This window comes from Leptonotus elevatus, chromosome 8 (genome assembly GCF_054856555.1).
Source record: "Leptonotus elevatus isolate MCC_2025b chromosome 8, RoL_Lele_1.0, whole genome shotgun sequence".
Lineage (NCBI taxonomy): Eukaryota > Metazoa > Chordata > Actinopteri > Syngnathiformes > Syngnathidae > Leptonotus > Leptonotus elevatus.
Genome location: NC_141246.1, coordinates 18,645,529 through 18,672,435, shown reverse-complemented (window position 1 = coordinate 18,672,435; position 26,907 = coordinate 18,645,529). Strand labels below are relative to the sequence as shown.

At 38.8% G+C, this 26,907-nt stretch overlaps 2 protein-coding genes across 3 annotated transcripts in view; one reads left to right on the top strand and one right to left on the bottom strand.

Moving 5' to 3' along the window:
• Positions 1 to 1,673: 1,673 nt before the first annotated feature.
• On the bottom strand, positions 1,674 to 19,343 carry cep170ab (centrosomal protein 170Ab). 2 transcript variants are annotated; one of them, XM_086083589.1, is made up of 19 exons: positions 19,224 to 19,343; positions 17,096 to 17,229; positions 16,911 to 17,000; positions 16,752 to 16,830; positions 16,244 to 16,302; positions 15,947 to 16,106; positions 15,631 to 15,762; positions 14,992 to 15,444; positions 13,864 to 14,231; positions 13,659 to 13,781; positions 12,260 to 12,389; positions 9,433 to 10,848; positions 9,094 to 9,331; positions 7,302 to 7,410; positions 7,015 to 7,170; positions 5,444 to 5,532; positions 4,950 to 5,043; positions 4,142 to 4,193; positions 1,674 to 3,121 (listed from the first exon to the last, which is right to left on the bottom strand). In XM_086083589.1, exons 1-19 carry the CDS (start codon positions 19,246 to 19,248, stop codon positions 2,907 to 2,909), a joined length of 4,122 nt encoding a protein of 1,373 aa, XP_085939715.1. In that variant the 5' UTR covers positions 19,249 to 19,343; the 3' UTR covers positions 1,674 to 2,906. The 2 variants fall into 2 exon arrangements, with proteins under 2 accessions (XP_085939715.1, XP_085939716.1); XM_086083590.1 differs by having other exon boundaries at positions 9,433 to 10,845.
• A 4,941-nt stretch (positions 19,344 to 24,284) lies between these two features.
• LOC147170084 (BCL11 transcription factor A-like) overlaps positions 24,285 to 26,907 on the top strand; it is a 45,676-nt gene continuing 43,053 nt past the window's right edge. The window contains exon 1 of the mRNA XM_086083604.1: positions 24,285 to 24,656. Within this exon, the coding sequence (XP_085939730.1) occupies positions 24,602 to 24,656 (55 nt within the window). The 5' untranslated portion in view covers positions 24,285 to 24,601. The remainder of the gene's footprint in view (positions 24,657 to 26,907) is intronic.

Genomic DNA, 26,907 nt, shown 5'->3' with positions numbered 1-26,907 from the left:
GACCCATGGAGGATGGCAGAATTTGAGTCAAAAGACCACAACAACTGGTGATGACTTACATGGCACAAAATGATTTATGCGTTAGTACCGTCATCCTTGGATCATCCTGTTTTGTGGAAAAGGTTTAGTCACCCCACACCTTTATGTGAGGGCAAAGCCCCCTTTGTCAAAACTGGCTTGTCTTTGGTAGCGGAGCAAAATATTTGGAGACATGATTAGTTAAAATGCGGTTCTGGCAACATATAACGGTCTCAAAAAATAAATAAAAAGTATATTTTCACATAGGAGAAGAAACCAGACATCCACAGGGTGAGACTTGGCCTATTCACGCTTGTCACATGACACACTGGGGTGCGAAAATGTGCTCAATTTGGATATTTTCACTTTGGTGTGTACTCACTTTTGTTGCCTGAGGATTAGTTATTAAAGGGGGAAGTCAACCCTAAACATTTTTTGACATTAATATGTTTTATGTGGCCTTACTAGTTTAAACGTGACATTCTGATTAACATTATATGTGTAGAATATGAGTTATGCAGCAAAATCCAGCTGTTTTTATCCATCTCGCCACTTGCTCTCAACTGAAGATGACATCACAGTTGCTTGTTACCTGAGACCTGCGCAACTATGATGCCAATTAGAGTCGACAGCAAGTGGCAAAATGACCGCCTTCTGATATTGACAAAAAACTGCAGGATTTTGCGGCTTACCTCATATTCCACTAATGCAATATTAACCAGAATATCATATTTAGACTAGTGGGGCTGCATAGAAGATATTATTGTCAAGAATTCTTTGAGGGGGTTACCTTTCCCTTTAAAGTACACCTGTGGTAATCAGAAGGAAAAATATATATTGTTTATCAAGATTATTATTATTTTTTTTACAAATGGCTTTATTAAAGAAAGCTTATAATAGCTCGCATGACCTATCATTCTGAGATACCATAGAAATTGATGAGCACAGAATATTTGCTCCTTCTTGGCCTGTAGGAGGCGGAGCCATGACAGGGCGTGTTGAATGGGAAATCTGGATCAGTATTGGCTGCCGATGGCAGTGCTTTGCTCGCATAGAGTGATATTCATCAAATTACACAATATTGTTTCGGTAACCCCATCTATCAATACCTCAAAAGGGGCCACCAGAGGTTCATTTTAATAACTGTACTTTAAAATATTTTGAGGAAACAATACATTTACACGGTTATATAAGCTTGTACACTGACTACATTTAATTCTGTCAGTGTCATTTCTTCAGTGTTCTCCCATGGAAAGATATAATGAAATATCTGCAGAAATGTGAGTGTTGTGCTCACCTTTATGAGATACATCAAAGATAAACAAAATTGAGTACCTTAGAAACAGCGAAATGTAACTCAACTAAAACAACGCATGTGCCATGCAAGAAAATATTGCAATATCACTTATTATAGTTGTTTGACTTTTTTCAAATATTATATATGCAAAAATAATATAAGTTCCAGCACACAAACAACAATATTACATTTGCTGCGTGAACATAACTCAACTGTGGGACACTGTAAACAAATACATACTGTAACATAATATGATTGTCAAACAGAAGCTCCATGCTCGACTGATGTGAGGAGCCAGGCGAGATGCAGGATTTGCAGTGACCCCCCCCCCCCCCCCCTTACCCAGTTATGATATATTTAGCGCCACCAGCTCTAAAACAATATGAGTGTTGCAAATTACAAGTTTCTGGTTCACCTCCAAAGTCACACTGTGGTATCCTTGTGTGACACATCTTTTTTTTTTTTTTAATAAAACTTTACAGGTACACTAGTGAGGGTCAGTTCAAAATGTAAAAGTAGGATTATCATGCATTTTATTGGAAACAAGGCAACCAATACACAGGTATTGTGAAGTTAACAATTATACTAAAATCATTAAAAAGAACGTTTTTCTTTTTACAAACCATCCAAACAAAACTTTGTCAAGAGCATCAACAAACAAAGTTCACTAAGTGCTGATCACAAAATGCAGTTAGTAATACTCAGCTAATTTGTTAGGTAGAATTTGATCAGGTTACATTCATGTGTAAACGATAGTATGATGATACACAATCCATCCCTCCTTTGCATCGTTGGCGCATGCCACTGCAGGACTTGGAGGTAGACCCTGTCTATGCTGGTTCAAACACAACACTTGACTAGAAAGTCATTTGGCAAAACATTTGCCAAAAGACTGAAACCCTGCATACTTTTTTGGCCAAAACATCACTGTGAATGAATGGAGCATTAAAAGGGACTCAACCTTTCTACGCCAATATTAACTAATACAACTTCAATGTGTGCAAATAAACTACTTTTATGATATCCTCGCTATCGCATTTATGATTTTTTTCCCTGCTCTTTTACAGTAATGATTGATCGATTTAGGGCACTTGTGACAAAATACTTAGCTACGTTTGACCTTTCTATTCTACACATGTTGCACATGATAGTTTGACATGGAAAGGCATGTAGTAGTTTGGGATTTGACTGTAAGAAACAGTTACAAGGTAAATTGTGTACATCTCAGTTCTTTTCACACAAAAAAAACAATAAACAAAAAAAAGATGGAAAATCGTACCAAGCTTTGCACAGATATTTCTTAATAAGTTACACTATTTATTTGCATTGGCAAAGACAAATAAATGGACAAAAGTTGATAAATTACATACATGACCTTGGGTGATATAATTGTGCAAACAAGTTTTGTACAAGGAATTTGTTTTGCATCAACAACAGAATAATTAAGTAAATCATAGTAAACTTAAATACGGGTCAATTCACTTTTCCAGATCCAAAACCGACACGAAAGTGACACATCATGTCAAAATTATATTTGCTTCAGCATAAGTCCGATATAATGGACACATATTAGAAGATGCTTTAAGTGTTGTCAATTATCCACTGGTGTGTGGGGACCCTGTGATTCACCGGGGGCGACTTCATGCCTTGAGTCCAACAGTGAAGTGGAAGAAGCCTCTCCTCCGGAGGTAAGAGTTGAATCCGCCTGGTGAGCTGCAGGACTCTTCTGGTCAACCATTGGGCTGGTGAGGCCCAGGCTGGTCAGAGCATCCAGGGTGCCGTCTGGGTCCACCATCATATCAATCACTGGACAAGAAGAACAAACATCCAAAAGTAAATATTTGATATGATATGTGTTAGTGCAATGTAATGGAGAACTAATACAATTAATGTCAATAATAAAGGAGAAAAATGTTTTATCACATCAATGTAATTTAAAATAAATAAATAATCGTAGGTCTAGTAATCACTAATATTACAAAGGTCGCACTGAACTACAGGAGGCTGACATGTTTTGCCGCCAACTTTCTGCTATGGATACCTGAAAGAGCAGAACTCGGCGAACATATAGTTAGCCTCTTGTAGTACTTGCAGCTAGTGTCGGACCCAATGGGTCGACCGCTGCTTACTTCCACAGATGGGGCCTACAGGTGGTCATCGCTGAGTCCTGTAATTTTTCTCCTGCCGCTTGTCTCCCTCTGCTTTGATCTCGGTAGCTTTTGCTAGCTTCTCCCACTAGCCACTCTTGCTAACCGCTCCAGCTAGTTCTTGCTAGTCGCTCTTGTTTGCCGCTCCAGCGAGTTCTTGTGAGCCAAACTTGCTTGCCGCTTCTTCTAGCTTCTGCTCGCTCACACCAAAGAATAATTGGTAGTAATTGGTAGTAATTATATGTAATGTGTGTTCTCTCTGTGGCACCCGTGTGCGTGTGCTTTAAAGTTGTTGCATTGTATTAGTTAACCAATAGATGGCACAAAATCTTACACACTTTCCTTTAAGGGCAATAAACCATCAACATACTGTGGTGTTTAATGGGGTAGATGCCACGGACTTCCGACTTCCGGGTTTCACACACTGGCCGCGTTCCAACACTTGCACCACCACCTCTCCTCCGTGGCATATACCCCATAGAATAGAATAATTGCAATATTCAAATCTTTTTCCTTACAGATTTGGTTATATGAGTAAAGCAAACAAACTTGCAGAAACGAAAATGTAGTGTTTACCATCCCCATCCCCAAACTAAAACAAACCATATTAATTTTTTGAGACTGAATATAATCATTTTCCATCTTTCTCATAAAAACATAAAGTTGATTAGATCCATACCTAGCAGTTGTCTTTCCACCCTCTTTAGGTCTTGAATGATAGTGGAAATCTCCTGGCAAAAAAAACAAGAAACATGAACTCTTGTGAAGTTTCATCCAGATGTGGTTTCATTTTGCATGCAAAATAGCACAATTATCACCCTTGTTTGTGCAAATGTGCATCTACACTTTCTTTATGAGCACTCTTACTGCTATGAGGAAACTGGACTGGGTCGAGACAGAATTTATAATCGCATTAGTTCTGAGGAGCAGGACACTTGAGCTCCATCGGATATCTGTTTTTCTCTCTTGTCCTAAGCAGTAGAGCACCCCCCCCCCCCCCCCGCAATTTACACACACACACACAAATGTATTCTGTCAACATTTTCCATGACTGACACTAAAAGTAATCCAATATTTTGTGTTTACTATTACATGGAACGGATTTTCTACTGAATGGCATTAATTCCATTCAGTAAAAGGCAATTGGATTACTCCCGTAAACAGATTATAAGCAACATATCCCATTGCTGAAGGCATAATAAATTGCCTTTCACACGATGCTATTTTGTATTAATCCATAACGCAGTGTGCCAGACAACATACATTAAACTGTCTTCCTGTCTCATCTACACAATATTGGTATGATAAATGCTTGTCTCTACCAGCAGAGCAATACTGTACAGTATTTTTCCTCCAAACCACCACAACTGAATTTGAATTCAATGAAGAATGTAGGATTTAACAACAAAGCCTACAATTGAATTTGTTTTGCCATTTTCCAGTAGTGTGGATCAAATAAGGAGATTGTAAGCAGACACGATTCTCACCTTGTTGGAGTTCTTTAACAGCAAGGAGTCATGCTCTGCCTGAAGTTTGCTTTCAATCTCTTCCCATTTCCGGTCTTTGTCCTTGAAAAGGATCCTTGCGTTTCAGAAGCAGTAAAAATAGATGAAACCAAAATACATGAAATTCATTTTAATATCCCCACTGGAATATTGAATACCATAATTTAAGCGGTTAATGTGATGTGCAATGTGGTAGCAATGAATGTAAAAGCTTGTGAGTTGTCATCCTGCGTGTAATAACGAGTACGATTTGCTGCTGGCTTTTGGTGTGTGCCTTTGTGATGTGTCACTCATATTGAACTAGCTTGGCCTAGTTTCACCAATACAGTAAGAAAGAAAATCAAAGGCAAAACAAAAACAGCACATTACAAGATTTTATGTATTTCCATCCTACACTTACAGTTTTCTCAGTCTAAAATTTAATTATACTCTATTTTAAACATTGGTCAACATAAGTAAATCAGTATGATGCTCACCTGATTTTGCTGGCTGTTTTGTCGACAGATTGCCGTATTCTATTTGAGAGTTGATTCACAGATGGTAGGAGTAAACTGTCTAGCATTGCCTGGTGGATGAAAATGTGTTTTTTAAATACAAAAAAAAATTAACAAGCTGCTTAAAACATGAATTTTCTGTAAATGCTTCTGTCACCACTACAACTAAATCTCTCTCTTTTTGAGAGATTGTCAAAAAGAGCTTCTTTTTTTACATTCTACTGGGTATTTTGGCTAATTTTAGTTAATGTCAATGCATTAAAACCATATTGATGAGCATAGTGGTTAGTTTATCTGACAGTGTTTTTAGGCTCTTTTTTTTTTAAACTCGTCTTAAAGGGACAGTGTGTAGGATTTAGCGGTGAACTAAAAAAATGCAAATATTTTTAAGCATGTACACTAAGGTGCCTCAAAGATAGCACACTTCACAAGCCAACCACCAATTACTACCAATTATTATTTGAAGTGAGCGAGCCAGCAGGAGCTAGTAGGAGCGGTGAGCAAGAGTGGCTAGCAAGAGCTTGCTGGGGCGGCTAACAAGAATAGCTAGTAGGAGAAGCTAGCAAAAGCTAGTGAGAGAAAAGCAAAGGGAGACAAGCGGCAGGAGCCCGAATCAACAGACTCTGCAGGCCGCAGCTGTGGAAGGTAAGCGGTGGTCAAACCATTGGGTCCGACACAAGATGCAGGCACCACCAGGGATGACTACGTTCGTGGTATAAGGTGTAGCGTGACATATGGAATATTTAGCGATTACTACGATTATGTAAAAAAATGTACGCTTGATGTGATTTTTGTGCATATTATTGAAATGAAAACTGGGTTAAATGAATGAATTAGTAGTTCACCACTAGATGACACTAAATCCTACACACTGTTCCTTTAAAACACATTTTTATTCTATAGCTTTTGACTCAGCATGAGGCTGAGAATTGTTTTAGTGTTTTAAGTGAACTAATGAGTACACACGCACACAGGTACACACACATACACACGCACATGCACATACTCACGCACATTCAAAAAAAATAAAAATAAAATAGAAAAGAGAGAGCAATGATGATGACATGTCGAATCGGTAAAATTACCGACTGAACCATACTGAGCTCTCTAAAATAAATAAATAAATAAATAAATAAAATAATTGTTTTAGTGTCTTATGGTGTTTATTGTTTTTGTGTCAATTTATTGTTTTAGCTGCCTTTGTTTTTGTATTTCTGATTTATACTCCATGTACAGCACTTTGTAAAGTGCTTTATTCTATTATTTACAATAAATCAATTACCATAACCAAGTATTTAATGAGATAAATGAATGGGAAATAAATGAAAAATCAACCAATTTTTAAGAACAAGCGTGGCTTTTCATAATGTAAATGCTCAGTGAGCCATACTTTGCCCATCCCTGCTAGGAATGGGAATACTGTAAAGAATAAATGTATTACTAGCATCACTATGCTCAATTTACGTAGCAAATTATTGTTGATGACATTTTGCATGTCCAAATCTGGGTTTACTGATAGTGAACTCTTTTTTTATATTCAAAGAGGGACTTACTTCTTTTTGGTTCCATGTTTGTCGACGAATGGAGCGAGATCCCTGTGAACTGGAGGACCTCTGTCTCATTTCAACTGACTTCCCATTTGCTTCCAGAGCGGTGCTATGATCTGTTGAGGGACCACCTTGGTCCAACCTGCTCTCACATTCCTCTAACTATAACAGAACACAAATTGAGCTCATTCCAATTATTTGAAGATGCTTTAAGAAAAAAAAAATTGCATTATAGCTAAATCCACAAGCTGTTAATCAATGCTCAGCTGTAGTGTCAAATATTTGAACAATACCATGACTCCAGGTTCAGTGGGTGCAGGGCTCACTGAGTCAATATCTCCAGCTACATCGTGAATCTCTCTTGCAAGCATCGCTAGGTCTTTGGCAAGGTCCTGGCTAATCCTGTTGAGCAAATATGGATACCAAATGTCAATTTTTTCATGCCAACCAATCATTTTATTTCATATTGAAAACACAATACAGGGGAAGTTTGTACAACTGGAGTTGAAATGTAGGCAGTCGCACAAAACTTTGGAGTTTGAACCAAATGTCATGTCTGCTACCTCTCAAGAGCACCATTTGCTTTTTGTGACACTTATTCTAAAAGGGCAAGTTGAGTGATGGGAGGATTGTAAGAAGAGAAGAAAAATACATACCAAAAGTTCCCTGAATGTGAAGTTAGCAAACTCACACTGAAACTGAGTTTTTACCAGGGCTGGACCGGCTATCTGGCATACATGGCAGATGCTTAGTGGGCCGGCCTCCTTTGGGGCCAATGCGGTGCTATTTCATTATTATTTCTATCCAAGAGACCAGCCCACAATTTAGAGAGAGAGACAACAAACTAAACCAATTAACATCAGTTGCAGAGCTGTGGTCTCAAAACAAATCTTACAATAATCTGTTTTTGGATTACAACTAGTGTTAATTGTATCCTCCATTTTTACATTTAGTCTAAATTTTAATCCAGTTTCAATCTCGCTTGTTAGTTTTTATCATAGTTACCTCACCCCGTTTTTATTCAGTCCATTTTTAGACGACTATGAATGTAGCATTTTAGTCCAAGAAAACAGAATTTTATTCGTCTAGTTTTAGTCAACACAAACTGTCAATGTTTTAGTCTAGTTTTAGTCAGGACAATCATTTAACCCCTGTAAAGTTTTTGTCAGCAGGTTATGTTGAACATTTCGGATATAAAACTATTTCACATAAAATTATCTCATCTTTTTGATGAAAAACAACTTGACACACAATTACAGGATATCAACAAGTGGCTAGTATGGCTCCATGCTACAAGCTAGTAAATTAGCATCATCATTAGTCGGATTAACATTATTGTTGGGCGTTATAGCTGTTGAATTAATGTTACTTTATAACTATAATTTACTCTTTTTTTAACCTTTCATCGTGAATCTACCTCCTGTGACAGATCAGCATAGACACGATTTTACAAAATCAAATAATTGTTGTCTCGTTTTTGTTCATGTACTAAAATGTCCAGTTTTTATTAAGTGAAGTACATTTTCGTCTCATCTTCATTCGTCAACGAAAATACATACTGATTTAGTCACAGTTGTTTATTAATGAGGGTTTTTAGTCTAGTCTAGTTTTAGTCCGGTGAAAAATGTGTGTTGATAAAATTATTTTTGTTTAGTTTTCATTGACAAAATTAACACTAATTACAACGTTTGATTCTTTCAATCAATCTCAATTATATCTATTATTTTTTTTCCACCATAGCAAGCAAACATTAACGTGGCTGAGAAAAAGTAGTTTATCATGCCATCCACAGTCATGTTTTCATGAAATAAAATGCACACATTATTAGATGCAACAAATGACAACAAAAAATGAGTCCAAGGGATTCTTAGAGTTGATTCAGTCATCAATCTGTAGGAAAATAAATCGATGTCCCGAGCAAGAGTAAGCCTCAAGTTTCATTAAACCGGTATAACTTATCAGCATTACTATTATCATCAGTAAGGTTCTTACAATTCGTGAAAGTTTTAATGAGGTCAATTACAACTAGGTAGGGACCTATGCATTTCTATTTCTTATCAGTTACATCATACTCCACCTACATACCTGGCAATCTCCTCACTGTGTGCTGTCCAGTCTCTCATATATTCATCCTGATCTTTAGATGCTGGCTTGAGGCCTGCAGAATTAGGAGCAGTTGGCCCTGAGCCTCCGAGCTGTGCCACTCGTGTGGACGGTGGAACTGGCCGTGCCTGGCCCCGTTTGGACATATGGCGGTTGGAACCGTACTCGTCTTCTGAGGTGGAGGCATACTCGACAGGCACACGGCGCCACCGAGCGCCGGCTATGGGGAAAAAGAAAGGGTTAGATCATGCTTGAGAATTTAATCAGTGGTTAATTTGAACAACAACAATAATAAAAAAAGGTTAAGTAGCTCACAAATACCTGCTGGTGTGGCCTGTCCATATGAGGAGGTGACTTTACTTTTGTCAGGGAGCTTGGAGGCACTGTTCGCCCTGGCTCTGGGTCCACATACAGAGCTCACATTCGCCCCTCTTAGTCCGTGTCTAATCGCATAATCACCTACAGTACTCCTAGCTCCCAATCCTCTACTCCTGGTCACGGTGGCTTCAGAGTCACTCTGGGCAGAAGGAGAACCAACCCTTGGTCTCCTCGGCTGCGCCAGAGCCTCTATCCGAGAGAGCCCCCTTTTTGCTAGGCCTGTCCTGGATGTGGAACTCGTAGTTGAAGCCTCAGAGGCCACAGACATCCTGTCCAAATCTGCAGGTTCAGTGTCGGTTGAGTCTCCAAGTCGGGCTCTCCGCAGTATGGATGACCTCGTGGGCCTTGGCTTGGGTACAGTTGTGGTTTTACTGGCTGGGAGAGAAGCAGAGGCTTGGTTGATCTTAGCCCTACTGGATTTGGTGCTGGCACCCACTGTTTGGGTTTTGGCCCTCGAACCTTTAGCTTCCTGTGTGGTGGGCAGGGTATCAGAGAGAAGTGAGTTAGAATTGACATCATCATCTGTGAGGTCCAGAGAAGTCCAGGGCTGCTGAAGACCTTGTGTTCTGGTCTTGACCCTTTTGGTCTGTGCGTCTCGACCAGCAGCTGGGCCTTTGCTGTTTGGGCACACGACAGTTTTCTCTTTTTGCTGTCCGACAAGAATTCGCCGTTTTTGAACCATTTTCCTTGCTCCATCAGCTTGGCTTACCGTACTAGTTGTGTCCACATCTGACTCTGGTGACACGGAACCTTCAATGGACTGACTTGGCGGATCGCCTTGGTCTGATACAGTGGTCTCTAAGAAAGCCGCCACTGCTTCGGAGTCTTTCTGTAGTGTTTCACTGTCGACGCCAGCCTCCCTACTAGGAGGTCTGCTGCCTGTGAGTCCATCAATGCGGGGAATCAGCTCAATGGGCACATTGGAGCTTGGTTTCTCTACAGTAAAACTTTCCTGTCTCAAAAACGGTTTTCCGCTGCTGTCTCTGATTTTCTCTTCCTTTTTCCTCCTCTGCACTTCCTCTATTCTCCTCTCTCCACTCGTCTTTGGCCGAGGTGGTAGCTTTGCCATTGCACCTGGCTGAATTGTTCTCCCATAACTGCTGCCCTGCGACTTGGCGGGTGAAGAACGACTAGGGCTACCATGAGCAGGGAAATGATCCCCTCCGGCTATCTTCTCCTCCTGATTCTCCTTCTCTTGCAGTTCTGTGTCTTGTTTCTCTCCCATATCTGTGTGCATGCAAGAAATTGGGGTCCTCCTTCCTTGAGCAACGTCCTCGCCAGGCACCTGAGGCAGAGTTCTTCTTTTACGTTCTTTTTGACCAGATGAAGCAAAGGAATGGCAGGATTCACTTACATCTGCTGAAAACAAACAAACAAATACAGTAACATTAAATCATTAGAACATTAGAATGGAAACATTACATGTTTATACTACGACGACTTATTGAGCCATTTTCAGTAGTAAAAATGTTGTATTTTGTCCACAATTAATTTAATAACTTGATTATTTTTCATGTATAGTTAGTTACCTTTAACTCATTCACTGTCATTGACGGTTATAGACATAAAAAAAATCTGATGCTACTTTTGTTAACAAGAGTATGAAAACCTAGATTTTATTTATTGTACATTTAGAACAGATTTAAAATTTGTGATTAATCGTGAGTTAACTATTGAAGTCATGCGATTAATTACGAGTAAAAATTTTAATCGCCTGACGCCCCTAATTTTTAATAATCATCTCATCAGGTGGTTAACATTTTTAATTGTAATTAATCGCATGACTTCACTAGTTAACTCACAATTAATCACACATTTTATATCTGTTCTAAATGAACATTTTCATACTCTTGTTAACAAAAGTGAAAAAAAAAGTTTAACTAATAGAAATAATTCAAATGAATTTTTGACGTTTATAGCCGTGAATGAGTTAAAAACACATTTTCCACTTGCTCTCGACTGAAGATGACATCACGCATGCGGAGGAAATAGGTAACGACCAATCACGGCTCACTTGTTTTCTGGGTTTGGTCAGCAAACTGAGTCATTATTGGTTGTTACCTGTTTCTTGAGAATGGGTGATGTCATCTTCAGCAGACAGTAAGTGGTAAAATTTGTTTACTTCTTACTGTTGAAAATGGGTCAATGAGTCAAGTAGCCCTTTAAATGAGTGTCACTGGTGTGTGTGCAGTGCCTTAAAAAGAGGTGTACTAGATGTTTTGTCTTTACATTTTCTCCAAATAAATCAATTACAACTGCAAACTCAGGTCAATTAGAGTTCAAAGCAAACATGGCGAAGCAGCATTTATCTGGTGTGCTGCACGCAAAAAGGAATAAGCTACCAACAGAAGTAAAGTCAGCCCCAAGTGTAGAAATATGCTTATAAATCCAGGTTAAAAACCTTTAATTCTGATTCCTATTGCATTTACGGAATATGAATTAAGCAGTAAAATCCATGTGAGGGGGCGTCCATTTTGCTATCTTCTGTCAAATGAAAATTACATCAAGTGCTTAAGGGCTCACCTTGCGAACGTCATATGACCAGATACAGAAAACTAGGCACTGTGATGTCATTTTCAGTTGTGTCAGTAAAAGGCAAAATGGCCGCCCCCTAAAATGGATAAAACCGGGTAGATTTTTCTGCTTAATTCATATTCCACAAACACAACATTAATCGCAATGCCATGTTTACACTAGTGGGGCCACAAAGAACATATTACTGTTAAAAACATCTTTGACTTCACTTTCCTTTTAAGGGAAACTGAAGTACCTTTGTCGGTAACGAAACTGTGACTCTCGCCACCAGATCCCTCTGGGTCTGTCCTTATGTGGCTGGCAGCAAGGATAGCCCACTGTGAGACCCAGCGAGGACCACCTACCACCAGTTCCTCAGGCAGTACCTGGAAAAAGACAGAAAGGAAAATCTACTATACAGGATTGTGTGGCAAACCTCAGTCTGAAACTACAATGGGATTCGTGTGTAGACTTCCACTAAAAAGCATTGATTTACTGTAAATCATCACTTCACATTAGGATCATTAGTATTTATTTAAACTTTTTCAGTTAGGTTCGTAATAAACTCACAAACAAACAGGACTACACACATAAAACGAGACCAAGACAAATCTTTCCACCATAATGTGACCTAACCTGTACAATTTTATCAAGAAGGGAAGTAAAATAAACAACTGAGATCATGTGGTTCCAAGTGTGCACACTCTCTTATAATTGGGGATGTGACTGTGTTCACAATCACACTCATGTTAAATGGAGATTAGCAGCACACACCTGCCACCCTTTAAAGTGCCTCTGATTTACCTCAAATACATTTCTGATATTCTAGTGAGCTTTTCCTGATTTTTGTTGTTCTTGTCGACTACACCTTGTCGTCTCGGGGGGAGTGACATCACGTATGCGCCAGGTCACGTTTTCAGCAATTTGATGTTTCGCGTGTACATACCGATGAAGGAAGTAGAGACGTTTTCATTTTCAAGCCGGAAATACAGTCCGTATGTTGAATTTGTGACAGCTAAAGATAAAACTAGTACAGTCTGTACTGTAGACAGAGTGCAAAAATAAAAAAATATATAAAATATATAAAATACTACATAAAATTTGAACAAATATTTTGAGCTGCAGTGCATTGCATTTAAGCTCACAAAGTCCTAATGTGCTGTTTGAAGAAGAGCTGCGACTAATGCAGGAGGTCCATACTTTTGGTTATATTTATAAATTATGTACATTATTAATGTTAAGTTTTACCATTGAAGAATTAACAATAACAGTTGAATATGTCAGGTCAGGTGCATTTCTGTTGAGTGAAGTCTAGAAACTAAAGTTAAAAAATATATATATTATAAATAAACAGGTACACCATTTATGTTCAGTGAAATACAGAAAGACTAATTTTTTATACATATATATATATAACAATTATATTAAAGGTCAGAAATGCTGTCTTTGTTTTCTTTTTAATAACAACTTTATTAAACATTACTGTTACAAATGGACTTCCAATAAAGTGTTGGCAAAAGCATTTGTTGGTGTCTGCTAAAAGTAACTAATAGAGTAACTTGTAATCTAACTTCATTATTTCTAAAATCTAGCAATCAGTAAAGAAATGAAGTTCGTTTTTCAAGGTAACTGCGGTTACTGTAACATTTTTGCACCTGTGTTTCCATGAAGCCAGGTTTGCCTCTCGTCCCAGACCTCTGTGAGGGGAGGGTCTCTTTTAGGTCAGCACTCCCCACTCTGGAAACATGCCCAGCCTCGAGTTCATGAACACCAAACACCTGAAATATACAGATGAAAAGTAACCATTTGCACTCAACATGTTAAAATTAATTACAATCATATGTTGTTCTTTCTTCCCACCTTGTCAATCATTTTTCGAGCCTCTTCTTCTTCATGATCTCCATTTTCCAGCTCAATGGTGTAGGTTCCTCTGTCGCTACAATCATCTCCATGTTGATAACACTCATCACGACTGCTTTGTTGCATGACTGCAGAGCCACGTTGTTTTTCTACAAAACCACCTGACACTTTTGAACTTGAAGACCTGCGACGGCGTGCTGGACTTTCCTCCTCTGCAAAAAGTCCCTCAGGTACATTAGCGCGTTGCCTGATCTTCATTCCTGCTCCGCCCCAAAACCCCAAAGAGCGCTCATCCAGAGCAGAAGCCCTGCGTTGTTCTCGAAGTATGTTTTCTGAGTCGCTCTGTGTGCCATCTTCATGTTTGCTGTCTGGAAAATAAGAAAGTTGGGTCAGATCCTCTACTTGGGTCAATTTGACCCAACTTTCTGGGTTGTTTTATAGAAAATGACTCAATTTTGTTGTTTTATATAAAATGAAAATTTTTCGACAAAACAACCGAAAAGGTTGGGTCAAATTGACCCAAGTAGAGGATCTGACCCAACTGACCCTCTACTTGGGTCAAAGTTGGGTCAGATCGTCTATTTGGGTCAATTTGACCCAACTTTCTGGGTTGTCTTGCAAAAAAAAAAGGTAATTTAACAAAATTGGTTAATTTTCAATAAAACCCAGAAAGTTGGGTCAGATCCTCTACTTGGGTCAATTTTACCCAACTTTGAGTCAAAAATTGGTTCTTTTTTTTTTTTTAAACAACCCAGAAAGTTGGGCCAGATCCTCTACTTGGGTCAATTTGATCCAACTTTCTGGGTTGTTTTGCACACACACAAAAAAAGGTTATTTTGTATTAAAAACAATATAAAACCATAAAGTTGGGTCAAATTGACCCAAGTAGAGGATCTGACCCAACTGACCCTCTACTTGGGTCAAAGTTGGGTCAGATCCTCTACTTGGGTTAATTTGACCCAACTCTGGGTCAAAAATTGGGTTGTTTTGTATGAAACAACCCAGAAAGTTAGGTCAAATTGAACCATAAAGTGGATCGATTCTTTTTTGTTTTTGTTTATCCAGAATTTTGTTACTTTTGACCCAAATGTTTTTAGAGTGTATTTCACTCAAGTGGGTATGATGTACCTTTAAGACTCCTCAGTTGAACAGGTACATCACTCTTCACACTTTCCCCACCATCTTCTGCAACAGTTTCTTTGGCAGTCAAAGGCAGCTCATTCTGAGCCAGCCAATCAGCCACTTTGACTTCTGCTGCCACCATGGCTGTCTGGAGTGGACTCAACTCCTCTCCCACTCCCCTTTTTGGATGCGGCCTTGTGTCTAAGCCCAACTTTGCCACCCGATCTTTGACCGTCACTTTGCCTGACGCTCCGGGGTCAAATTCAATGGTGTAGGAAGCGTGACCATGGACAGGCTCGGCAGCAGAAGTAGTCCCGGCCTCTTGATCTGTTGTTGTGGCCTCACCACTTGCTCTACCTTCTAGAGGAGCATCTTTGGTTGGGATTTCAAAATAGCTTGGCTCCTGAGTAGAGGATATTTGCAGGGCAGACTTGGACATTTCTGCAATCTTGTTTGTGTCTGTCAGACAAAACGCAATGGCATGGTGGTTCATACTTACTTGTAATTTATATGTTGAGATTGATCAAAATATTGTACTTTTGACACTGGTAACACAAGCACATTTAATTTAAGCAAATATTGTTATGATTTCATGTACATTAGTATGATAGTAGGTTAGTCTGTATGTAGAGTATGGTTTTGTACCTATTTGCGCTTTTTCACGATTCCTATCAGAATTCTTTTCTTCAGGCCTTCCGGACTGATTATCAGCATCTCCATCGCCCCACCAAGCAGGCTGGCCATATAGGGGCGTTCCCCTGTGCAAAATGGCAACATCTAGAAAAACAAAACACACATCATCATGACTTGATTGGGTGAAGCAGCAATATGAAGAAAACAAAGGAGAAGGACTGGAAATGAGTGATACTGATCATTCATGAATTGGATACCGTACATAGAGGTTGTTAACACTATTCCATGAAGTCAAAGCACTGCAAGGCCTCAAGTCCTGGTAACCAACCTGTCATCTTTTCTTCCACCCGATTGGGCTCCGGGGGTTTCGCAAAGGCTGCCTCGCAAACTGCTGCGGCTGCCTCAGCGGGTTTCGCTTCTGATTTTGATGACTCCCCCTCCAGAGGCCTTCTCTGGCTGAGCTGAAGCTGGCTGCTAAACTTCTCATGCTGAAATGAAAGGAAAAGCAGCACGATGAGAGGAGACAAGTGAAAAGTATGGACTGTCATTTTATCGTGTCTTATAAAGTGGCCACTGAATGTACCATCCTTTTACCTCTATCATGGTGTTAGAGAAGGAGTCTCACCTTTAGAGCCTCTTCAGGTATGCGCAGCTCTCCACGAACAACAGTAAACAAGTTTGTATGTGGGATAAGTTAAGGTGAAAGACAGTGAGTATTTCATGGTTAGCAGTACAGTACGTGGTGATATTCTGATCTAACATGCAACAGAGTGCAGAGAGCAGTGTTTCCCACACCATGTTACTACCCAAGTATATTGGGTATTTTTCAAGAAAATGTGTTAAAAATATATTTAAAAATAAACGTGTCGCGACAGGATATACCGCATGTAACGTTAGTTCGCCGTCTCTCACTTGTGAATTGTGAGGCTAGAGGAGACGTAGTAACAGGACTGAGACCCAGCTCCCATCCAACCCGCCTCCCATCCCCACCACCCGAGTCCACTCACCCAAGTAGATTTCAAATCTGTGGGAAACACTGGAGAGTGAAGCATTTTGTGTTTCAGTGTTGTTCAAATTCACTGACTTCTCCTTCGCTACTTAACAGAGGATTGAAGAACACGCTCAAAGGATATCGTATCCAAACCTCAGTTTGTCATCGACCTTCAGTGTGACGTACATTTGCTCCTGTACTCTGACATCATTGACAAATGTCTGTAAAAAAACAACAATATGCATCTCAAATCAAAAAGATCTCCACAGGACGTGAAACTGTGAACTAACCAGGAATTTACCCCGTTTAAGCTGCCCAGGTCCTTAACTTTGTGTTCATCTGTATCCGCCTCATAGTTGATGACAGCATGTTGTTTGTCCACACTGCGGGACTAAATCACATCAAATCCAGGCAATCGCTGTTAGCCAAGATAATCTCACTGTCAGATTATCATACAGGGAGTGTAGCTCAGTAGATAATCTGTACCTGCAGCATGAGTTCACAGTCATCTCTCCCCACGAAGATCATCTCTCTGGGGAGACGATGACGTGTGCCACCGCCACTCACGAGGAACCAAGACGTCAGACTCATAGCTCCCTTTTGACCTCTAATGCATCTTTCTGAAAATGAAACAATTAGAAGTGAAATCAATATCACAACCTAAGGGACACCTGTCCAATACTACTTTTGTTTGAGATATGTTTTAATTCCCCCCCAAAAAACTGTTAAAAGCAATGCTGCCTTATGGTAATCAATCTGTCTCCCATTTCTGAGGTGTCTGAGTTCTTGGCTTTTGCCTTCCTGAATGGAGTTTGTTTGTATGTCCTCCCCATGTTTGCGTGCAGTTTCTTTGGGTACTTCGGCTTTCTCTCACAATCCAAAAACGTATTTCTTAGGTGAATTAATGCCCATATGTGTGAATGTCAGTGTGAATGGTGTTTGTCTGTGTGCACTGAGATCAGATGACAACCAGGCCAGCGTGTACAGCCTGTCTTGGCCAAAGTCAGATAGATTAGGCCAATAGGACGTCCATCCATTCTTTGCACCACTTACCAAAGTACAAAAGTTAAGAAAATAACTATTGTAAAAGTAAAAGTGAAAAAAGAAACTGATATCAATAGAAAATGAAAATGCTTTAAAAAATTAATGAAACTGCTACATTTTAGTTTATAAAACTAACTAAAATTTATTTTAGATATAGTAAAAAGTATTTTTGTTTTTATCTTTGTAAAATAATAATTTCAGTATTGCTGTGCGTCAATACAGAAGAATTTGTCGTTTGAGATATGTAGTTTACAAAATACTTAATGAGCCGTTTTTTTAAAAATCTTGCACTCAACACATACTCCAGATATTAAAAGAAAAATTTAACAAATGAATATAATATAACCCAAATTAAAACAAAGCATTAAAAAATAAATAAAATTAAAACTAATAAACCTGCTCCAAAAACGTATTAAAACAAACAGAATTTTAATAAACAAAAGTCAAAATGAAATAAAAACTAATTATAATGAACAATCCCAAACTATAATAACCCTGATCCTCACTATGGTCGTGTGTGCTGAAGCCTATCCCCAGCTGACTATAGGCAGGAGGTGGCGTACACCCTGAACTAGTTGCCATCAAATGGCATACCGATGAATATTGTAAATATACAATTTTAAAAAGTAATCACTCTTCTTCAAATATACTTACAAAATGAGTGAGGAGAGGATGGCGACTCATAAAAAACGACTAAATGTTGTGCTGAGTCATAGCAAGCAAATATGGTCAAGAGAGAGGCAGGATGTCGTTCTTTCACACCCTCACCTTTGCTTCCCTTGACGCTCTCCTACATGAGTTTATCAGCATATAAAGCACAACACCCTGTATTTTTTATTCAAAGAATCAGCTGGACTCCCTGAACACTGCATTAGCTCATGTAGGCTTCATTGCTGACTCATGGCTGGATTAATGGGCTACATCCAAGTTTGTCCATACAGTATCTGAGGCTGATTTTAGAGTATCATCTTGATGGGAGGTGTATCTGGCTATAGTGGCCTAGTTGCCCCCTTTAGACGCTTGACTGCTAATCCATGCTGAGATGAACTGAAACTCTACTCTGAAGATGTCAACACATCAACTAGGCTTGCAGGGGGAGGCAGCTGATGGCTAGTCAGCCAATGACAACGCCTGAAAATTAGCCCAGTTAGGCCATGTTTCACATGGACGTACACGAGAAAAATGTCATGTTAATAATCACGTAAAATAACATGTGTCACTGTTTATCCGTGATTTAGCATTTTACACGAGCGTTGATTGCAGTGATTAATCCGGAAGCTACCCGAATCTGTAGTAGTGATCCATCCTCCCTGGTTTACACTTGCTCTTTGAGGTAAATGCAGCCTCCTTTACAAACATCGGGTGTACAGGAATATTTCGTTTACAAATGTTGTCTGGAGCTTTTGAGCTAGCATTGTCCATTTATGGTCGACACAAGGCTAGCTTTCTTATCTGGCGCGTACACAGCGATGCTCATCTAACCGCATCCCTCCGGAGAAATTACGAGCCTCTCGCATCAGGACCAGGACAATTTGGTTGCAAACACAGACGCAGCAAACATTTCACTCACCAGCTGCTGCCACCGTGGTCACCATCCGATACGCACTAGATTTATGAACCAAGATGAAGCTGTTTGTGCTTCTTTCTCTGTGCTGGCCGCCAAGCCCAGTAAGCGTTACAGTGCCTTCGCCTCACGGTGGCGCTGTGTGCTCATGTTGGAGAACACGATACATACGGAAAGACAAATACATAACAACTAAATGCCGCCCATATTATCAGCTAAACAACGAAGGTTACAGTGCATTATTTGTTTTTCACAGTGGTGGCAAATTAAATAAATAATTATAATATGATACATTATGAATGGGGAATTTAATGCTGTGCATTTGTGATGGTGTTTTGATTAGGTGGTTTGCAATTATTGGTAAACAAACTACTATACTCGTCCTGAAATAAATGATTTTCTCTCTCTCTCTCTCTCTCTCTCTCTCTCTCTCTCTCTCTCTCTCTCTCTCTCTCTCTCTCTCTCTCTCTCTCTCTCTCTCTCTCTCTCTCGCTCTCTCTCTCTCTCTCTCTATATATATACATTATAATATAATATATATATGATATATTATATAATGTAGAACATAAAGAAAACTTGAATGCTGTATATTTAAAAAATATATACTTTGTTTATGTAAGATTTTTAACTTCCAAATTTTAGACACTAGAGGGAGCCAAAGTATCAAGCTTCTTATGTGGACGCTATTGATACTCAATTACCCAATTGATTCTAACGTTCAAAAATAATACATTGGGAAAGGTTGGGGGCCAAAAAAAAGTTTCGGATAGTGTTCCACTTAAACACCATAGGCTACAGGTCAATGTGAGGTATTTCTTGACGGTAACAATGTCATTTATAGGTTTTAAAATTGTGTTTAAAAAAATGGAAACTACAATCTAAAGCCCAATTTCAAAATATAATCTGAGAAGATTTGATTTGTTTTTTATTTACCAAACTCCGGGGGTAAAATATTGCATACTGTATATTAGAAACAGCTGAAGTGTAATTTATTCCAGTTCTGCAGAGCAGCATACTGCACCTAAAATAACAAACATTGTTAAATTTGTACCTCTCTGGTGGTGTTAATCAAATCTGAGCTGTACTGCTTGGGCAACATTTTTTATCCAGCTCTTCTATCAACACTGACTGAGCTGGGTATTTTTCAGCAAGAAAATTGTTTGTTTTTCATGATAAGATAATGTGATCCATGTTTAGACAATTTCCACGTTTGCTTGTGAATTTCACATTTTCATTACATACATACAACATAATGATTGCTTAGCAGAACTATGTTTCTGCGTCACTGTTTTGTAGTCACAGTGTGATAAGGAAACCCCGATACCACTGTGATGTCGGAGAAGCAAACACATTTGACCATGATGCTATAGTACAACCACGATAATAAACATATTGTTAAATCAAATGTCTCTGCGAACACTTCATTGTATTTGTCAAGAACAGCAAAAATACTATTATTTTATTTGAAGTTTGATTGCAGGTATAAACTTAGTGTATGTAGTACATGTAGTTGTAGCGTATGTATTTTTCTGGGCTAGGAGGAGAAACAACTAGAGTTGCATTATATCATGCTTAGGTATTTTAATAGGCTACCTTAATGACCTTATTTAGCTACATATGGCATATGTATAAAATACCTGTAAGTAATGCAGTTGAACACCACTGTGAAGTATCATAAGCATTGTTTATTACGGTTTTAAGATTTTTTTTAAGTTTGAAAGAATAAAAACAAAGCAAAAACAATAAAAGTAATAAACATACAACAACAAAATAAAATAAAATAGCTACAAAACAAGCAAAATTCAACAAAGCGCACCTAACAATGATTTTCCATGTTCAAAAGGGAGTGGGAAGAAGTAGTTTACATTAATAGTAAACAAATAAAAAAATACTAAAATATATTGCTTAGGATAGCAAAAGTAACTATGAACCATTCCATAATAATAATATAAAATAAATACTCAGAGAGTTCATCATTGTAAATCCACAGAAAAGATAGTAAAGATTCAAAAACCCAACAATAACAAAACACAAGACACGAACCATAGTAAACATAAATATGTAGTCAACAAATCAGCAACACTCCTAATCACTTAGTGGTTGTCTACCCCCATCCCATTCCCTCTGTCTCTCGTAAATACATAACTTTTATAATTAGTTTTAAATTGATTTATATTTCTGCATTGTTTTGTTGTGAGTGTGTCGATTTCGTAGAAAAAATATCACTTCGCTTTTTTGGCCTTATTCGACATAGTTTTAGATACTGTATAAATCTTTGCACAATAGTTCTTCATTGAAAATAATCTACATCAGAGCCATTTGGTAAAGAGGTGTACTCATTTTCTGCATTTTACCACTAAAATCAACTTACTCAAAATCTTCATATAATTGAGGTGCCATGTTTGTCATGCATGTCATTACAAATCCCACATCAATAGACCTGCTCACATTGTAGTATAGGGCAGTAAGACCTGATGTAAGTGCAAAGAACAAAATTATAAATACCTGTATACATGTTTGTAACACCCCAAAAAATCTTCAAAATACTGTATGCTGATAAACCTCCAATATTCGTTTTCCATGAAAAACAGTGGTTGGATCACCAGCTCCTCCCTCCTCAAAAAAAAAGAAAAAAAGAAATATCGTCATTATTCTAAAATAATGCTCAGATATGTTTAATGCATTCTTTTGGTGCAAAATATGACTTAGACTTTTATTTTAAGAGGGTGACAATACTGGAAAAAAATATTGGAAAAAATCGTTCAATAAATGAATCCATGGATGTTTGAACCGCAATGTGCGGCGGTCCACTGCAGTAGAGGAAATATGTTTATTAATTACCCCCAAAAACGGTTTAACCTAACCCCCCTCCCACAAAAAAACCCCAAAAACAAAACAATGCTTTTGTTTGTTTCTTTGTTTGTTTAATTCATTGTGGAGCCACTCAGAGTGAAGGCCTCCACTTGCCCATCCCTGGTCTCGTCCATACTGTATGTGCGCATTGATATTTATGAACGAATTTAATAGCATAGTTCGTTATTCAGAAGAACTGTTGTAATGCAAACTATGTACGTGTGACATAAGAAGTAAACATATGACATTCACTGTATCGTGTTCTAACTAAATTTCACGTTTCCTCCAGTAAGCCAACTGCACTGCACTGCGTTTGCATAATCACTACATATACATCCAATTGTCTCATAAAAAGAACATGACATATAACTTGACCATGGTAATGATCATTATTGTATTAAAAAATCACAATTATTTCTCAGTATCTTCCAATAATCCACTTATTGCACCGTGAGTTTGCATTATGACTTATTACTGTAGTGTACTGGATGCAACTGTCTTACATGCACAGGGGAATATATCATAACTATAAATAAAAACGATTCCAGACATCAGTTTCAATTCATGACTCGACTATTTGGCATGTATATGAAGTCCAGTAAGTTACTTGCTTTACACTGTGAGTTGGCTCAGTGACAGCATAGCATGCAATTCTCTTGCTGAATGTGTGTCATAGCTTTTTCTTTAGTCTTTTTTTTCTTTTTTTTTCTTTTCTTTTTTACAGGTGTGAGCCGTCATAGTGAGCATTGCCCTCTCTGCTGGCTTAAACACTCTAAGAAGCTAAAACACTCAACTACATTTAAGACCTAAATAGTAATATTTGTATAACCCTTTCACAAAGTGCTGCCCAAAAATATTGATATATTTGTTATGCATTACACTGAATGCCAAAATAGTAGAATCGTCAAAACATTTTTATTTTCTTTATATGTCCAAAAACATTTGACAAAATAGGAGCCTAATTTAGTGGTTGGTTAGGCGTAGTAACCATGAACCAATGTAATTATTAAGTCATTTTAGTATTATCAAAATAGGAAAGGCACTCAGCATGTCTGTCCAAATGAATGCAATCAAGCAATGACAAAAATCTATTTCATTTTAAGTCCTCCGCCATTTACGATCCAGTTCGCCCATTCTCTAATGTCACTGTCGAGGAGCTAAAAGACTTTAGCATAAGATACATCAGTGGGCCCATGGTTCAAACCTCCCTTGATGTGTGATTCTCGCACCTTGATAAAGACAATTGAGACAAACGGCATTAGAACAACTTCCGGGTCACTTTTGATGCACCGAGGAGCGAGGAGCTAGAAATGTTGCAATTATGAGACTCATAAATGAAAACTTTCCTCGCTAGCGGGCCCACAATATTGTTATCATGTTCTGTTCTCTCATTGATTTGTCCGAGCAAGCCAGCAGAACAAGTGAGCAGCAATCTGCTAACATAAACATGATACATTTTATTTGGTACACATTGATTCTGTACTGCTCTATAGATAGCTGTTAAAATGCATTTTTAGCTAGCATTGAGGGTGTCTATTATTGCAACTTGATTGGTGGCATTAAGAGATGTATTATTAAGTTAGGCAAGTCCCCAGTGAAGGCAGATACTAAAAACATGGCCCGCCACTGTTCTGTGCTACACTTTGACCTTGCATGATATTTTATGCAACAATGACAATTACTTATCTCAGCATGCCCCAAAAGCCACTTGCTTTACTCTGTGAGTTTGTGTGATTGCTTCATACTGAAAGCATGCTTACATAAATATGATACCTCATGACTATGAATGAAACATATTGTTTTCAACAAATATCACCTAATAAAATGTTTGCATATGCATAATAGTTTTTATGCTACAAAATAGCCTCTGCTCCATACTTCACCTCTCTCTCTCTCTCTCTCTCTCTCTCTCTCTCTCTCTCTCTCTCTCTCTCTCTCTCTCTCTCTCTCTCTCTCTCTCCAGCCTCCTTCTTCCCAAGTCCTCTGGCGTGTCATCAGGGTGCCCCCCTCCGTTTCTATAGGTAGTCCATAATAATGAGTGTCCATTGGTGTTTATAGTGGCTGCCCCCTCCCACCGGCCGCCTTGGCCCTGCCCACGTTTCCGAGGTCTCACTTTGGTTTATCTCCTGACGTTCAAGTTCGTAGGGACGTCACGTCCGCACTTGAACTTGCAGCTCAGGGTTTGGGAGGGCATGACAGGGGAGAAGGAGGAAGAGGGGGGGTCTTCTCTCGCTGCATGCTCCCTACATAATCATCATCATCTTCATCATCATCACCACCATCATCATCATCGTCGTCGTCGCCACTCTTTCGTTGCGCTAAAAGTCATGAGGATCTCCTCCAAGCAGCCCGCAGCGCGTCTCTCCCCCGCGCCCGTGCGCGTGTGATCCGTGCACCTCACTTTTTGCGTGTTTCGAGCACCTCACTTGCGCGGCTCGCGATTCTCACGGACGTCAGATGTATCCATGAGGAGATTTTCACTTGGAGTCTACCTGGATTTCCCAATGTGAGAAGCCGCCACTTCAGCCAACATGTCTCGCCGCAAGCAAGGCAAACCCCAGCACTTGAGCAAACGGGACTTTTCGCGTAAGTAAATGTGTGGTTTTGTTTCTGTCTTATTTTAGTAGATGGGGACTTCCTTGATGAATTTTAATAGTATGTCTAAGACTGTTATGTGGGGGGAACTCACATTACAGGGGAGCTCTTTTAAAAATAGTGGGCTTTATTGCAAATGCGGAGAGTTTGAACTTAACGCATTGTGTCACGAAGTCCTCCAGATTTCTTTTGCCATTAAAGGGCATGCATAGGCTTTGTGACTTAAGTGGATAAGTTACCAATTTAGCTTGCAATATAAAACCGCCACAATCCCTCTTCCCGCTGTCAAGAGTTGTATTTGCAGAGGTTCGAGGCTGTTTGGTCAGGAAGTGGTGTTTACATACACACTTGTCCACGGCGCAAAGACCTCGTGTGCGGAAGGCACATAAGTGTGCCACTATCACACGTCATGATAATGTACAGAGCGTTTGAAAGTGGTGTATTCAACGTGAAACAAGTTAAAAGGGAGTCATTTACACATTATGAAATCATCTTGAATTTCTAACTGAGGAGACATTTGACTCAGTTTACGATCACGTGTTTTCAAAGACACGGACGGTGTTTAACATTGTCGGGATACACCTAGAAATGTTAAATGTGTAAACAAGTCAACGATATTTCGCTATATCAAGAGGAGGAACAGTTGAAGTGCCGTTTCTATTGCATAGCATCAAATGGATTTTCAGTACAGTAGGCTACATAGTATGCATTTGATATTTGAATCATATGTTCTTATATATTGCTTTTTTTTTTTGTAAATGTGTTCGATATAAGTGTCCTCCGGTTTCTTCCGTGTGGGCTGAAACCAATTATGCTCTCGTAGAACCTTCATCCTGTGAGTGTGATACAACCGGATTTGCCAGTTGGGGGCGTACTATGATTGTACTCCTGGAGGGCACCTATGAACTTGAACTTGATCCACTTTATTGCTATATTGCTTAACCAAGCCAACGTAGCTGATCGGTTTGTTCAAATCAAGTTTTATTTTGTGCGTAGAGATGTAATACAAACATAAAATGGAGGGAAAAACAAGTGCAGAGAACATGCATTTATAAGACATGCTTTATTTGACAGTATACATTTCTCTCATACCGGCATAAATGTACATAATCTCATTTTAGTCATCTCATTAAACACATTCTAGTTTTATATGTGATTAACTATATTTTAATAGTTGCCAAATATTTATTATATTGACTTGACCCAATGAGTGAGCACTGAGCACATGCTGCATTTCTAGTAACTCAAAGCACACTTCCTGGTTTTATCAACTGACCTGGCACCTTAGCTAGGTTAAAAAAAAGGAGGACACAAAAGAAAAAAAAAAGATTTATGTTGCCATTATGTTTTAGTTGTATGTTTCCACAATTTTACAGGTGTATTTGTAGTTTGTATTTTTTCAAAACAAATCTAATCTTGCAAGAGCATACTTTTTCCTTATAATATTCACATAAGTGCATTCATGTTGAATAATTTCAAATGCCTGGAAATAGTGTTTATTGTGCCATCATTTATTGACATCCTACTGTTTGTTACTTCATCTTTTCTTAAGCCACTTTTCTTTTCTTCATTCATCTTTTCTTAAACAGTCTCCTCTGCATGACACATACACCCACACCACCTTCAATTCTGTTGGTCAGTTGCCTGTAAAAAGATAAAATTTCAGTTTTCAAAGTTATTCACATCACTCTTGCTTGGTATAAAAAATGAGATTATTTGGTTTGGAAGGAAAATCATTCTCCTTAACCTAGCCTCACATACTCCGGCGATGTCCATGGCGTAAGCTGGTTAAGATAAGCTTCAGCAAAAGAGCAGCAAATTCTCTCATCTTTAATGTAGTCGAACGTACAGGTATAGCAGGGCCTATCTTGCATAGTCCCCCGTCACCTTCTCGTCTGACCTGACATGGAATTAAAGGGTGAACCGGCGGCGAGAATTCATCACATCTTATCTCAACATCCCAGTTGGAACGTCCAATGTCATTTACTATGTGGCTAGATGAATTCTCTCTCTCTCTGTTGGTACTTCAGGGACCTACTCCACATCCAACCCCTCCATGTCTAACCATGGTTCACAAGATCCCAGCGTTTTTAACGAAATGGGGTCCAATCATCTTGAACTCAAATTAGAATCTATTTTTTGATTCTCAGAGGTGTTAGGTTCATTAAAAAGTGAGATTGGCAGCACAATAAAGAGGGTCAAGCAACTATGCCGTTGTCTGTCTGTTGCTTGCTAGCTGAGC

What these genes read in the sequence shown, in the direction of transcription:
- cep170ab (XM_086083589.1), bottom strand. Translation starts at nt 19,248, where the DNA reads ATGGTGACCACGGTGGCAGCAGCTG. An exon ending in ACTGTGAACTCATGCTGCAG is followed by an intron (nt 17,001 to 17,095) that starts GTACAGATTATC and finishes GATGTGATTTAG; the next exon opens with TCCCGCAGTGTGGACAAACA. An exon ending in CTGGCTTCATGGAAACACAG is followed by an intron (nt 12,390 to 13,658) that starts GTGCAAAAATGT and finishes GTCTTTTTCCAG; the next exon opens with GTACTGCCTGAGGAACTGGT.